A 14,278-nucleotide genomic window follows, 5' to 3' on the forward strand; every position below is an offset into this window, starting at 1 on the left:
TGGAAAATAACATGGCGTGCTCGCAGGCTCGCGACGTCATTGCACGCGTCCACACACCGTCCTTCCCCGTGTCACTGCGCATTCTCCGTGCGCCATTTTACTCCTGCCACATGGTTCTAAACCATCACGAATCCTGCGAGATACTGGGGACCTTCGGCTTCGAATATTATCGGCTTCTTTATCCAGGTCATCCGTGAAATGTGTGGTGGACAGATGTATGTTTGAACGTGTGCTTTTTCGGTGTTTTTCAGACAGTGGATGCGCGGAACTTCGATAACCACCAACGGGAACTGTTGTGTGAAAACAGTAAACGGCTTCCATCATGGAGTTGGGTAGGATAGTTAGCATAGCAAGCCTCTATTATAGTTTAGTTGGTGAGATAGATCTTGACCGAATGGACCCCACCCAAAACGAGTTGTTGGCGGTTGTTTATCTGTGACTTTGGTAAAAACGAGTAGCATGAAATAGTCGGGATAGTTTGTGATAAAAATGACATGTCTAGGCAGCTGGTGAGTGGATGGAAAGCTGCAGTACGGTCTGTAATGGAGGTCTTTGTGATCACTGGGGAGTGCCGTTTCTCCCAAATGCTTCGTCGAAAAGTCTCTGTTGAAACGGAAAGCTGATTTGTCGAGGGAAGGGTGTTCGCTCTTCACGGAATAATGCAAATACGCGATTTTATCTTAAGTGAGGCACTTGGAACGACGGTTACAAAGGAACCCGTAAAAGAAGGACGGGTCAGTGTAGCGTACATTGATACCAACGTTGTTTGGCCGACATTGAGTTTTGAATGTCACCACCAGCCATCTTCTCGTTTGAGTGACTGTCATGTGTGAAGTGAACCATCATCAATGTGTTGCATTGTTAACTAGCTAACGTTAATATATCGGTTGATGTATATATTTCCTAAGATAGCTTGTATATTTCGAATTTGAATACAGCCTTCAATAGAACTGGCACCAAGCAGAGCTACTGTTACTGGGTATGTGACGTTAGATGAGCTGATGATGGGCCGTAATGTTGTCAAATCGGCGTTTGGAGCCAAAGCTATTCTATTGGTATGGTGTACATTGGAAACATTAGATGCCAAAAAACAAACGTTCTAATGCGGTCATTTCTATCTTTGGCGTTTTCAGTCCCCTTGTTGCATGTCGTCTTTTCATCACTCATGTAAAATGTTGTCTTTGTTCTCCCAGGAATGTCGCGGATGCAATGTTTCAGGATATTATGTTTTTTTTTGCTCTCCCACGTTGATTTGGACCTGCCATCCCACTCCTTAACAGTCAGTGTTAATGGAGTCCAAATTCCTCCTTTGTTATTTTTGTATTGCCCCGGTAACGTTCCTGCATTGTCCTTGTAGCCTTTATTCCATGGCATGATTTACAGGTAGGCTGTGTGTGTTGGTAACCTGACTCTGTCTCTCAATACTGCTCATCGGCAGACTGTCTCTCTCTGAAGTGGATTTGGGCTGTGGTGGTTTGTATTAAGACAATGGGGGGAGGCGGACATGATGGAAACACAACACAAATAATACTTTATTCATTTTGCCAAAAGTAATGTGAGATCATATTACATCAATTTTCTATACAAATCTACATCAGAGCTGAACAGAGTGGTAGCCACGGGTAAGGACATCGTCATCACATCAACAAAGCATCTTCTGCTTTCAAGTCTTTTTTTAATGGATCTATCTCTGGAAGGCATTTTCACATATAGAAAACAAACATTTAAAATATTAAAACTTCATGTCCCTTGATATCCCAATATATGGACTGCTCCAGAAAGCTAAGGGTGTAGTCATTTTTTAACACTATAAACACATCCCATGTCTACATAATATTCATATGTATGATAGACATCTGCACATTACTCGGTGTCAAGTTCTATGTTTATACAAAAAATAAATGCTACGAGGAATACAGTATGGTCCCATGAAATGCTAATGTTGCCTGATAGGTCTGTTAGTTTGAACCCTTTCAGGTGTAGCCTACCATCTTGCAGGTGAGATTAGAATTGAGACCTGAACATGTTAACCCATTGACTACCACACTACAGAAGGTTAACCTTTCACTACCACTACAGAAGGTTAACCACCTGTAGTGTGGCAGTGAAAGGGTTAATGATGTTAAAATGGCAACAGGATAGCTATGGAGTAATGAGAAAACATTACAAAATGTTAAATATTTCCCCCCCATCTCCTACTTGGCAATGGTGTTGATTGGTAGAGTCCTTTCTCAGTGCAATCCATGCAGTTCCTCATACTGGATACCCACAGATCTTAACTAGGTCAGCCACAAAACGAATATGAAGTCAATAGGGCCACACTTCATACAAGCCCCGAAATAAATGCTGGTCCGTGTTACTGATACCCATCCACTATGCATAATATTATACAACCCACAATATACACCCAGTGACAGTAGGTTTTAGTGTTTGTTTATTTGACAGACTGCAGCTTGGCCCCATTGATTTTGCATCAGTTGACCAACTAACTTGCAGGAGCTGCATGTATCCAGTATGAAGAACCACATCGACTGTGCGGAGAAAGGACTACCGCTCAACAACAGATGAGTAGGAAAAGGGGGGGGGGGGGGGGGGGGGTACAAAATTCTGAACTTAACATTTAAAGGCCATTTCCACTTGGAACCAAAATAGGTCACCTGTTGGCTCCTGACATTAGCCTATACGTGTACTAGTAGCCTATTATGTTTTAATAAGCCTGGGCCATAGGGTGAGACTAAATCTACTCCTGTTTGGGTCCTAGGCTCAGTCGATAAGAATCCCTAGTATAGATTGAGAACGAGTGCCTACTTGACTCAGGAATGCATTGTAAGGGAACCTGAACTGGTGTAGGAAGTGTTGTTTCTTTTAAGCAGCAAACGATACCTACAGTGTAAAGATGATGGCAGCATGTGTTCAGTTAATAAATTCAGTCCACAACACTTCCATGTGCATTAATGCTAGTGAGTTTAAAATAAGGCACCTCCGTCTATATTTTAGATCCAATGAAATCCGATCCATTTCAAAACCTGGAGTGGCGCTAGTGCACGTACGGTAGTTCACGTTAGCCTCAAGGTCAGAATCTGCAGTGATGTCGCACCCAGAATTCTTAGCAGAAGGTGGCCAAAAAATTATAAAAAAAAAGCTTGCTAATGTTTTTTTGCTGTGCACTCGGTCCACTTTTATATTGTCTAGAGTCTTGCTGGCTTTTACATTTTAGGCCTGTTAGTGGTACTGATTGTGTCTGAAAGTTACCTTCTCAAGCAACTAAGGTGTTGTTGGCATTGGCATACAAGTGGAGCGGTTATTAAGTAATGGATGTGTTCAACTGGACATGTGCAAAGTCTTATACATACATTGAGTGTACATAGAAATCCCCCTGGCTGAGGGTGTCATGTCTAGGATCAGCCAGGCTTCTGAACATACAGTGAGTGTACATAGAAATCCCCCTGGCTGAGGGTGTCATGTCTAGGATCAGCCAGGCTTCTGAACGTACAGTGAGTGTACCGGTACATAGAAATCCCCCCGACAGAGGGTGTCGTACCTAGGATCAGCCAGGCTTCTGAATGTACAGTGAGTGTACATAGAAATCCCCCCGACTGAGGGTGTCGTACCTAGGATCAGCCAGGCTTTTGAACGTACAGTGAGTGTACATAGAAATCCCCCAGACTGAGGGTGTCGTACCTAGGATCAGCCAGGCTTCTGAACGTTGGTAACGCATGGATTCGTTTCAGCTCTTCCAATTCTTTCCGCAGCATGCATACCTCCACCCTTATTCACCCAGGGTTAGTGTTACTGGCTCATAGCCTTTCATCTCATGTAAAAACCCTCTACAGCGAGCTGATCAGTTCGATGCTGAATACAGTAAAAAAAAAAAAAAAAAAAAATGAACTGATCAGTTCGATGCTGAATACAGTCAAAACCCTCCACAGTGAGCTGATCCGATAAACGAATGCAATCAGCCAAGTTAGGAATGAAAATAGGTCAGCGGGGGAGGCGGCGGTGATAGGTTCATTTCTGGTCCAATCATATATCACACATTAATGACGGCATCATCATCTTCGTCCCGGATCTCTTCCTGCAAGGTGTCCATCGATTCCCTCCTTCCTCCCCCGACCTCCTCTTCCTCCAAGGCACTACAGGGACCTATTATATAGCGGTAATCCCCACCGATCGCCAGGGCCGCCCCGGACACCATGAGCCAGTCTTTTTCATCCTCGTCGATGCCCACACCGTGCCAGGAGACCCCCCAGGGCGGTTCCTCGGGCCGCAGAGCCCCCGCCACCGCTCCCCCGGAGGCCCTCCCGAACCCCGAGCCTCCCTCCTCCCCGTCGCTCTCCAGGTTGACGTACAATAAGGGCTCCTTGGTGGGCGCTGGGGACATGCTGGCCCAGAGACCTTCTAGCTGGTCGGTGAGATCTTGGAAGCTGGGGCGGCACTTGGGCACCGGGCTCCAGCAGCTGTGCATGATCTCATAACTGGGGAAGAGACGAGATACAAATGTATACACATGTTACTGTAAATGTGGCAAAATGGGGATTTGGAACACTTGGTGGCTGATATCCTATTTTGTTGAAATTATTCATTAAAAAACGTAAAAAGCTCACTCAGCTTGCCATGGACGCTCACGCAGGATGTAATTAAGTGGATCCTGGCGGGTGGCTGTGGCCAGTTTTCCTCTTTAATGTTTACCCATGTGTTGGTGAATGTGCAAAATCACAGTTTAGCCACATTTACTGTAACATTTCAGGGCTTTAGGACACAATACGCATTTCTATTAAAGGCCTAATCAGTGATCCAAATAGAAACAGATTGAAGTCCAACCGCCAAAAAAGAAATACGAATGGAAACGTGTTTTTATTCTATTTTCCTTGGCTGAGCTCTTGTTATATAATAATAATTATACCAAGTGCATGAAGATGGTACTTCCTGGTTTGATGTCATGCGGTTTCATACCTGTTCCACAGTGCAAAACATAGCAACATTTGCTCTAGTCAGCAGCCCTGATAAACAGCCAAAGCTGGGTGTGCCTTGCATTGTGGGAAGGGCAGACGGAACCTAATGCTGCCAATGGAAGAGATGTCCGTAATTATGCACCTGGTCCAATACCAGATTTAACGCGAGGAGGGACTTTATTAAATACTGATGAAAATAAAACGTCAACTTGGAGAGAGTGACAGCGATGTCGCCTTCAGTCCCGTTGGGGACTGGTTGGGAGAAAAAGTTTGTATGAACAGGCGAAAATCGTTCAGATTGCAGGTTACGGAAAAAGATATTGTGATTGCAATATGATTCACTCTATTAGAGGGGAACAGTATTTTTGTGTCATTATTGACATGATTATGATGTGATTTTTGCAGGGTACCAAACACAGATGTTTTCTAACGTCTGTAGAATATGATTTGTTGGCAGGGCATCTCTGCAGCACCACAAAATCCATTTACAATTTATACACATTTAGACTCTTGCTATTTGGATATTGTCCCGTGCCATATTGCGAATTCAACCAATTGTTCAGGCTATTGGATGGCGATTATATTCACGCCCAGGATGGGTCTGACAACATTTAGCCACTTTCCAGGTGTAGAAAATAAGCAAATTCTAAATGTAAAAAAACATATATTGGTATAGTTGCACAGTAGCCTACATCCAGACAAGTAGTGAGCCATAAAGTGAACTCCCCGGTGTCTAACGTCTCCACCCGCCCCCTGCTCCGCGTGGCGACACTCACATGTCATCTCTGCAGTCAGGAGGCTGCTTGAGCCGCTCCCCCTTGATGAGGTACTCGTAGATCTCGGAGTTCTCCACCCCAGGGTACGGTGTCTGGCCTCGTGCCATGATCTCCCACATAGTCACCCCGAACGCCCACTAGAGGAGACAGACCGTGGCAGTGAGACGGGACCTTTCTGCACGCACACATTCCAGGTTCCCCGTGTCGGAAGTGTGAAGTGGGTCCTTGCTGAAAAAGAACATGCTTTCTCTTCCCTGGGCAAATAAAGGTAAACATTGACTTGGCAGGGGGTAATTAATTCATCCACAGATTTTCTTCACTACATGATAATTACCATAACTAGTTTAATTTCAGCTTTATTCTTGATTCTCCCCCCCCCTCCCCCATTATGATTAATCAAATTATACAGTTTTGTATCCTTCCTACCACAAATTAAATCAAATGTTTTTTGCCAACAAATCAAAAAGGCTATTTTCCTATGGAGAAAGGTGTATATAACTGCACTAGGTTAGTTTTCCTATAGAGAAAGGTATATAGCTCTGCTCTGCACTAGGTTATTGTTTTCCTATAGAGAAAGGTATATAGCTCTGCACTAGGTTATGGTTTTCCTATAGAGAAAGAGATGTATAGCTCTGCACTAGGTTATGGTTTTCCTATAGAGAAAGAGATTTATAGCTCCGCACTAGGTTATAGTTTTCCTATAGAGACCAGTGGCAGCAGCACAAGGTAGCCTTCGGGAGAGGTGTTAGTTGGACAATGCCTAGGCTAACCAGCACTGTCCACTTCCATTCATTGTACTAAGCTAGGCTAACGTGCAGCCAGATGGCTTTCTACTGAACGCACAGAGAGGAAACTGGTATCCATCTTATTGTCTCTCTGGAGAATACTGTAAGCTAATTTCCCAAAATGTTGGCGGGTTCCTTTAAGCAAAAGTGCAGAATGCTGGTCATGTCCAGGCAGCTTTAGTGGTCCAAAACCAGGCTAAAACAGAATATCGGTATCTGAGAATTTCCCATGATACTAAAATCCGATACCAAGAAACACATCTAATGTGCCAGAAATCAAAGTAAAGTGACTTGATTTGCTGAATCTCATCTGTCTCTAATGGAGACAAAATTATTATATATCTCAAAAGATTATAATAATAATAATAATAATTAATAATTATAAATAATAATAATAATTTAGGACCTGCTCAGAGGTCATCAATCGGCACACATGCGATGCATGCAATTCGTATCTGCGATTAACCCATCCCGTCGTCCTTCCCCCCCCAAGGGCAGCCGGGAGCAGACAGGCGTCAACATGAGCCGCGCCAGGGGACCAATCCAAGTGCTCCTGTCCGTCTTCGTCAAGGACGCCACAGCGTTAGCGATCTATTGTTGTGCATGTTTTTCCATTGGGTTTATCTTATCGGGGGGGAAACCCTTGCGAGCACGGGGAGAACATGCAAACTCCACACAGAAAGGCCTGGGAGATACCCCACCTGGGTAACTGGCATCATGGAAACCTGGTCCCCAAGCGGGAATCGAACCCTGGACCTTCTTGCTGTGAGGCGACAGTGTTAACCACTACACCACCGTGCTGCTTATGGCCGCTTATGGCCAATGACCCTAAAATGACGGTCCAAGTCTATACTGTTCAGTAAAAGTAATAGATTGGATCGGTATTGGAACTGAAAAAGTTGGATCGCTGCATCCATAATGCTCGACCCTCTGAACTCGAGTGTATATTCAAATTTAAATATTAAACAGTGACAAGACGGAACTTTTCATCATCTGCACCAAAACCACCCTCAGCAGATCCGGACCCATCACACTTACCATCAATGACTCCACCATCACCCCTTCCCCCCTAATCCGCAACCTTGGCTTGGTGTCATCCTCGACCCCACCCTCTAATTTGACCCCCATGTCCGCTCCATTGTAAAAACATCATACTTTCACCTCCGCAACATTGCCAAAATCTGTCACTGCCTCCCCCCCTGCTGCTGAATCCCTCATACACGCCTTCATCTCCTCCCGCCTGGACTATTGCAACTCCCTCCTCACTGGCATCACCTCCCGCTCCCTCCATAAACTGCAGATGGTCCAGAACTCAGCCGCCCGCCTCCTCACTAACACCCGGTCCCGTGAACATCACTCCTGTCCTCCACTGGCTCCCTATCAAGGAACGCATCAACTTCAAAACACTACTCACCTTCAAAGCCCTCCATAGCCTGCCCCCCCCCCCCCTACCTGACTGACCTCCTTCTCCCCTACCGCCCCACCCGTTCCCTCCGGTCCTCTTCCACTGCTTCCCTCACTGTCCCGTCATCCAAACTTAAACGTTTTGGTGACTGGGCTTTTTCACAAGCTGCACCCAGACTTTGGAACACCCTCCCTCAGACTGTCTGAGACTCTCCCTTACTCTCCACCTTTAAAACCAGACTCAACCTACCTGTTCTTCCAAGCATACAACCTTCCCTACTCATAACCACCCTCCTTCAACCTACCACCTCCCTTCCCCCTTCCCTACTTTCTCTCCCTCTCCTGCCCCCCCGCCCCTCGGTTTCCTTACTTCCCTGACTGTTCCCCTACTTGTTCCCCTACTGGACTCTGTATCTGTTACTTGTTACCCGTGGTTGTATGTCCTACGTCTTCATACTGTTGCTTATTCCCTGTGGTTCTTTGTTTATCTGTTAATTTGTTTTGCTCATTGTCAGCGTCTTTGGGTTCCTGAAAAGCGCTTTATAAATAAAATGTATTATTATTATATATGTTTCTACTGTACCACGTCGCTCTGTGTCGTGTAGACGTTGTCGGCCAGACTCTCCAGGGCGATCCACTTGACGGGTAGTTTGGACACAGAGCCCTGTCTATAGTAGTCTCCGCTGTATATCTTCTTGGACAGACCGAAGTCTGCCACGCACACCGTCATGGTCTCATTCAACCTGGAGACAAGAGACGGGAGACGGAGTTCCAATGATTACAGTATAAAGATGAACCCCGAGTCGATCGGACCTTCCTAGGCCGAGCTATGGTAACCTTCGCGCAACCTACCGCAACAATGAGGCATTCACCTGTAGGGGGTAGGTGCGCGAAAGTTACCATAGCTCAGCGTAGGAAGGTCCGATCGACTCTGGGTTCATCTCTACGTGTTCAGGAGACTCGGGTGCATACAACCGTCATCATGGTCATGTCTCTAGTACTCCCACAACCCAACCAACGAGCAAATCTATGAAGGGGAGACAAATTTGGCAGGAAATTGCACACTGTATGGGCGTGTTTGCGCTAGTATTCGCACGCAATCTTTAGTGAATAGGTCCTTAAGACGGAGCAAATAGCGGGCGCTAATCGTGTAACATAATAGAACTGATCGGGCATACAGACCCTCACCTGCACCTTTTGATTACACTTTTTAACTTATAATTAAAATAAAGTTAATTATATTGTTTACACTGTTTATTTTTTATCTCCATTGTATTGCCTATATTTATATCTTTCTAATATTACCCTGCCTGTACCTCCCCTCCCCTGTGCTGCTATGACGCCTGAATATCTGCAAGGGGATCAATAAAGGAACACCTGACTTGGCACACGCCTCTACGTTAACCCTTTCAGGTGTATGGTCTTCTGGAACGTTCTCGTTGACTCATCGTCAACTACACGGAGGTTTTAAACCACGATCAGTTCAACCCACTGCTGTCTCCACGGCAGACTACCGATCAGTTCAACCACCACTGTCCACGGCAGACTACCGATCAGTTCAACCCACCACTGTCTCCATGGCAGACTACCGATCAGTTCAACCAGTGCAACCCACCGCTGTCTCCACGGCAGAGACTCACATGCAGTTCCGTGCCGCCAGGTCTCTGTGTATGATGCTCTTGTTGCTGAGGTATTCCATGCCACGGGCGATGTCCATCATGAACTGGATCAGCGTCTGCAGGGACAGGTCCTGGGGGGGGGGGGGGTAAAACGGTTGATTGTATATTATATGTTATTGACAGTTAGAATGTCACTGTTAACAGTAATAATGATTTGATAGTTTAATTATATGTGTGAGAGGGAGTGTATATATATATATATGTTGGAGAGGAAAACTACATCCCTCAACAGCCAGTAGCGGTTTCCTTTCCAGGAAATGAAAGGATGTCTAAGGGGCCTTTCTCACTCACCCATTCGTTTCCGTTCTAGCCCGTTCCGAGATCTGATGCGAACTTCCCCCCTCTAGTTTGTGTACACACTTCAGTCTTGGTTCGCTCCGGGTTCTGTTTACAGTTTGCCTTTTGAGCGTTTACGCTTGCCGTAGGCGATGTCACGTTCGAAAATGTAAACAGGAAGTGTCTTAACACGACGGCGGAGACTGGATGCTGATATAAAATGAACAAATAACCAATAAATATGAAGTTATATTTGAACCTCTGTTGTCAAGCCCTGTCAATATAACCCACCCCATTTTATCACGAATGGATGGTTTTGTAGAGTTCGCTTTTGAGTGTTTCCCAGGGCTAACGCTAAGCTAACGGCTAACGCTAGTTAGCTTAGCCTAGTATAGCCTGTAGCACTTATTTTTCAGCAAAGAACATGCAATAAACAAAACGGATACATTCACTGTGTGTTCTGCCTCATTTGTTGATGAAACAAAACTAACATCAACACAATTGAACACCAAAAGCTGAGTTTAGTCTCGTCTGCGCTGATTTTGTTAGCTTACATGCTAACGTGAATGGAATATGCCAGTATAGCATTGTGGCAAACGCTAAGCTAATGGCTAACGCTAGTTAGCTTAGCCTGTTCAGCACATTATCCCATCGCTTGTGGCAATTATATTGCATGTCATTGATCTACTGGTCAACCACGGCCGACTGGTTGGGCACCACTGGTCTAATAGAAATAAATGCATTGAACAAGAAACCATGTATAGACAGCATGGCAAACAAAATTGCCAGGCCTAATGCGAGCCAGTAGGGGTGTAACGGTACACAAAATCCACGGTTCGGTACGTACCTCGGTTTTGAAGTCACGGTTCGGTATTTTTTCGGTACAGTGGGGGGGGCGATACCAGTGCATACATTAATTTTTATTTATTTTTTTTAATATAAATGATACTTTCTATTTTTTTTATACAGCTACTGTTTTATATATACTGTTTTTTTTTAGTAATAACTAGAAAGTAATGGTATTTATTCAACAACAGGTGATTGATTAATGATACTAATACAAATCTATACAATGAGTATGGCTGCAGCACTGCAGATATACCCTACTCCAATGATCCACACAGACATTACACGGTGTTGCACTCGCAGTCGCTACCCAGTGGCTCTGCAGATATACCCTACTCAGTCAAGGCTCTGTTGATGTAGCACAGAGGATCTGTTGTGATTTTTGCACAATAAATATTCAACATTCTCTTTTGAGACTCCGCCTCAGACTCTTATCATTTGGCACTAAAAGCTAAACATTGTCACCGATATGGCTGTCCGCAACATGTCATTAATTGTGTACGCGAGGTGGTTCAGTGACGACGACTCTAACGTGAGCTAGGTTAGCTAGCATGAGCTACCGAGAGATGGAAAGACTAACTTTACTGGTGAAAATGTGATTTACGTTGGAATACTCCTTTGCCAACTTGCTGTACTTTGCTTGCAGGTCTGCAGCCATTATTGCTGGATTATGAATAGCCCCAAGGTAACGTTATGGCTAAACCTTTAACGTTAGTTAATGCTAGCTTTCGGTTAGCTGTTCAATGCTAAATAACACCAGCAAGCTCCCCGTCAACACCCCTCTCTCGGGAGGATGGCATTTAAGAAAGTATCTGCTGTTAAAATGACAAACGGCATTGACACTTTAATTCACGGTCGGTTAAACACGTTTGTTTGGGGGGGGGGGGGCAGGTGGCGCACGGAGATTACGTTCGTCACCAACACCGGGAGACACTAGGATTCGCCTGTTCGAATCCAGCTCCCGGTGTTGCTATCAGCTTGGCTGGCCTCTCACACTGATACAATTGGCTGTATCAGGGGGTGGGAAAGCTGAAGGGTGGGTCCTGGGCGTTGTGGACAGCGACCCCTACAGTTTGGTCGGGGCGCCTGCTCAGCGAGGGTTGGAACTGAGGAGAGATAGTGTGGCCTCCCACACGCTACACTCTCCCCGGTGAGAACCTGCGTGGCCAGGTTGGCCTGCCCCAGGCTGCACATGCGTCGGAGGAAAGCATGTGACAGTCTCCGGTCTCCCGGACCAACAGTAGGGGAAAGTACGCAACAACCAGGAAGGGTGGGATGGGAGAAAAATCGGGAAAAAAGGAGGGGAAGAAAGATAATAAAAAAAAAAACACGTTTGTTTTATAATGCTCACAGCAGACCGCAGTGTTGTTGTTAAATTATGTGGGGCCGGGGGGATTTAAGTTCCGCAAAAAAAGGTTGACCATACCGTTGTAATCGTACGGTGCTAGCCCGTACTGTACCGGAGGACCACATTGACGCGGTACAGTACGTATCCGCGTACCGTTACACCCCTACGAGCCAGGGAAGTGCTGTTTGTAACGTGGCTTCATGTTTTCATCCACTGAGCTGTGAGGCTCCACATGCTTGTTTGGTTGCGGTCTGAACTCTCAAATTGCCCATAAATATCGTTTTTGTGGGTATTGTCCAGTTGTTGTTGTGTGTAGGCCTGCCGCGATAAGCAATAAATCGATTAATTGCCGCGATAATAAAAATTAATGCAATGATTTTGACGGGCGCGATTAATTGCTATTTGCGCGTTTGTTTTAATGAGGCGGAACCAGTGCCCCTTGTCAGTCACTGTCCGTGTTGGGAGGCGGGCCGCTGGCTTTACTACAGAGCAGAGAGCACAGCACAGGAGCTCCGTGGGGCAACACCACATAGCTTAACTACATTTCTCAATAGTGTTGCTCCTTTTAACCAAGTAGCGTTATTTGTAGTGTAACGTTAGCGTTTTAACGTTAGTAGCTAACGTTAAAACTAATTTAAAGTTAGTTGTTCACCAACAATCTCAACATTTGTTTTATCATTAGCTCATGTCGATCTACTAGTAGCATCAGCAAGCTAACGTTAGCTGGCCCCAGTCCACTAGCAGCATGTCGATCTACCAGCAGCATCAGCAAGCTAACGTTAGCTGGCCCCAGCCCATTAGCAGCATGTCGAAGTAGTAGTAGCATCAGCAAGCTAACGTTAGCTGGCCCCAGTCCACCAGCAGCATCAGCAAGCTAGGATAATCACAACAATACTTCCGGTCCGGTCGGTGGGCTTCAAAATAAAAGTCTAAAACACCGGAAAAGACGGAGCGGTGGGCTTCAAAATAAAAGTTTTGGGAAATAAATTTCTCAAAAAAAAATTCTCTAACCGGTCGCAATAATATCGCTTATCGCGATATTTTCGGGGGCAATTAATCGCCCAGCAAAATTTGTTATCGTGGCAGGCCTAGTAGGCCTGCCGCGATAAGCAATAAATCGATTAATTGCCGCGATAATTAAAATTAATGCAATGATTTTGACGGGCGCGATTAATTGCTATTTGCGCGTTTGTTTTAATGAGGCGGAACCAGTGCCCCTTGTCAGTCACTGTCTGTGTTGGGAGGCGGGCCGCTGGCTTTACTACAGAGCAGAGAGCACAGCACAGGAGCTCCGTGGGGCAACACCACATAGCTTAACTACATTTCTCAATAGTGTTGCTCCTTTTAACCAAGTAGCGTTATTTGTAGTGTAACGTTAGCGTTTTAACGTTAGTAGCTAACTAACTTAAAGTTAGTTGTTCACCAACAATCTCAACATTTGTTTTATCATTAGCTCATGTCGATCTACTAGTAGCATCAGCAAGCTAACGTTAGCTGGCCCCAGTCCACTAGCAGCATGTCGATCTACCAGCAGCATCAGCAAGCTAACGTTAGCTGGCCCCAGCCCATTAGCAGCATGTCGAAGTAGTAGTAGCATCAGCAAGCTAACGTTAGCTGGCCCCAGTCCACCAGCAGCATCAGCAAGCTAGGATAATCACAACAATACTTCCGGTCCGGTCGGTGGGCTTCAAAATAAAAGTCTAAAACACCGGAAAAGACGGAGCGGTGGGCTTCAAAATAAAAGTTTTGGGAAATAAATTTCTCAAAAAAAAATTCTCTAACCGGTCGCAATAATATCGCTTATCGCGATATTTTCGGGGGCAATTAATCGCCCAGCAAAATTTGTTATCGTGGCAGGCCTAGTTGTGTGGTTTTATCTGCCCAAAATTCAAGCAACCATGAAAAGCATTACAGTAACGACGTTGTGTGTGTGTGTCACGCCCCCGCTCCCACTGGCCCGCATCCGAAACCACCTATTCCAACCGTCCCAGGTTCAGCGGGGGGTAAAACGAATCAGTGCCGCTTCGCTCCCAAAAGGGGTGTGTCCGTCTGAGTGAGAACACTCGTCCCCGGGGGCGCTGATTCGATCCCGTTTGGTGAGTGAGAAAGGCCCCTAAGAGGTTTTATCTGAGCAGTCTGGAGGGGGGCAGTGTGTGTGAGCCAAGTCTAAACGTAGCCTATAATATAATAATGCAGGACCTCTTTAGGGGGT

At 45.5% G+C, this 14,278-nt stretch overlaps 1 protein-coding gene across 1 annotated transcript in view; it reads right to left on the bottom strand.

Annotated features, from left to right (window-relative positions):
• Window positions 1–1,511: 1,511 nt before the first annotated feature.
• Window positions 1,512–14,278, bottom strand: part of tyro3 (TYRO3 protein tyrosine kinase) — an 88,912-nt gene continuing 76,145 nt past the window's right edge. Inside the window, exons 16-19 of the mRNA XM_084336921.1 lie at window positions 9,558–9,667; window positions 8,501–8,660; window positions 5,729–5,865; window positions 1,512–4,475 (exon numbers count right to left, since the gene is read on the bottom strand). Coding sequence (XP_084193047.1) covers window positions 4,031–4,475; window positions 5,729–5,865; window positions 8,501–8,660; window positions 9,558–9,667 — 852 coding nt within the window. The 3' untranslated portion in view covers window positions 1,512–4,030. The remainder of the gene's footprint in view (window positions 4,476–5,728; window positions 5,866–8,500; window positions 8,661–9,557; window positions 9,668–14,278) is intronic.

This window comes from Notolepis coatsorum (assembly GCF_963971535.1).
Source record: "Notolepis coatsorum genome assembly, chromosome: 2".
NCBI lineage: Eukaryota > Metazoa > Chordata > Actinopteri > Aulopiformes > Paralepididae > Notolepis > Notolepis coatsorum.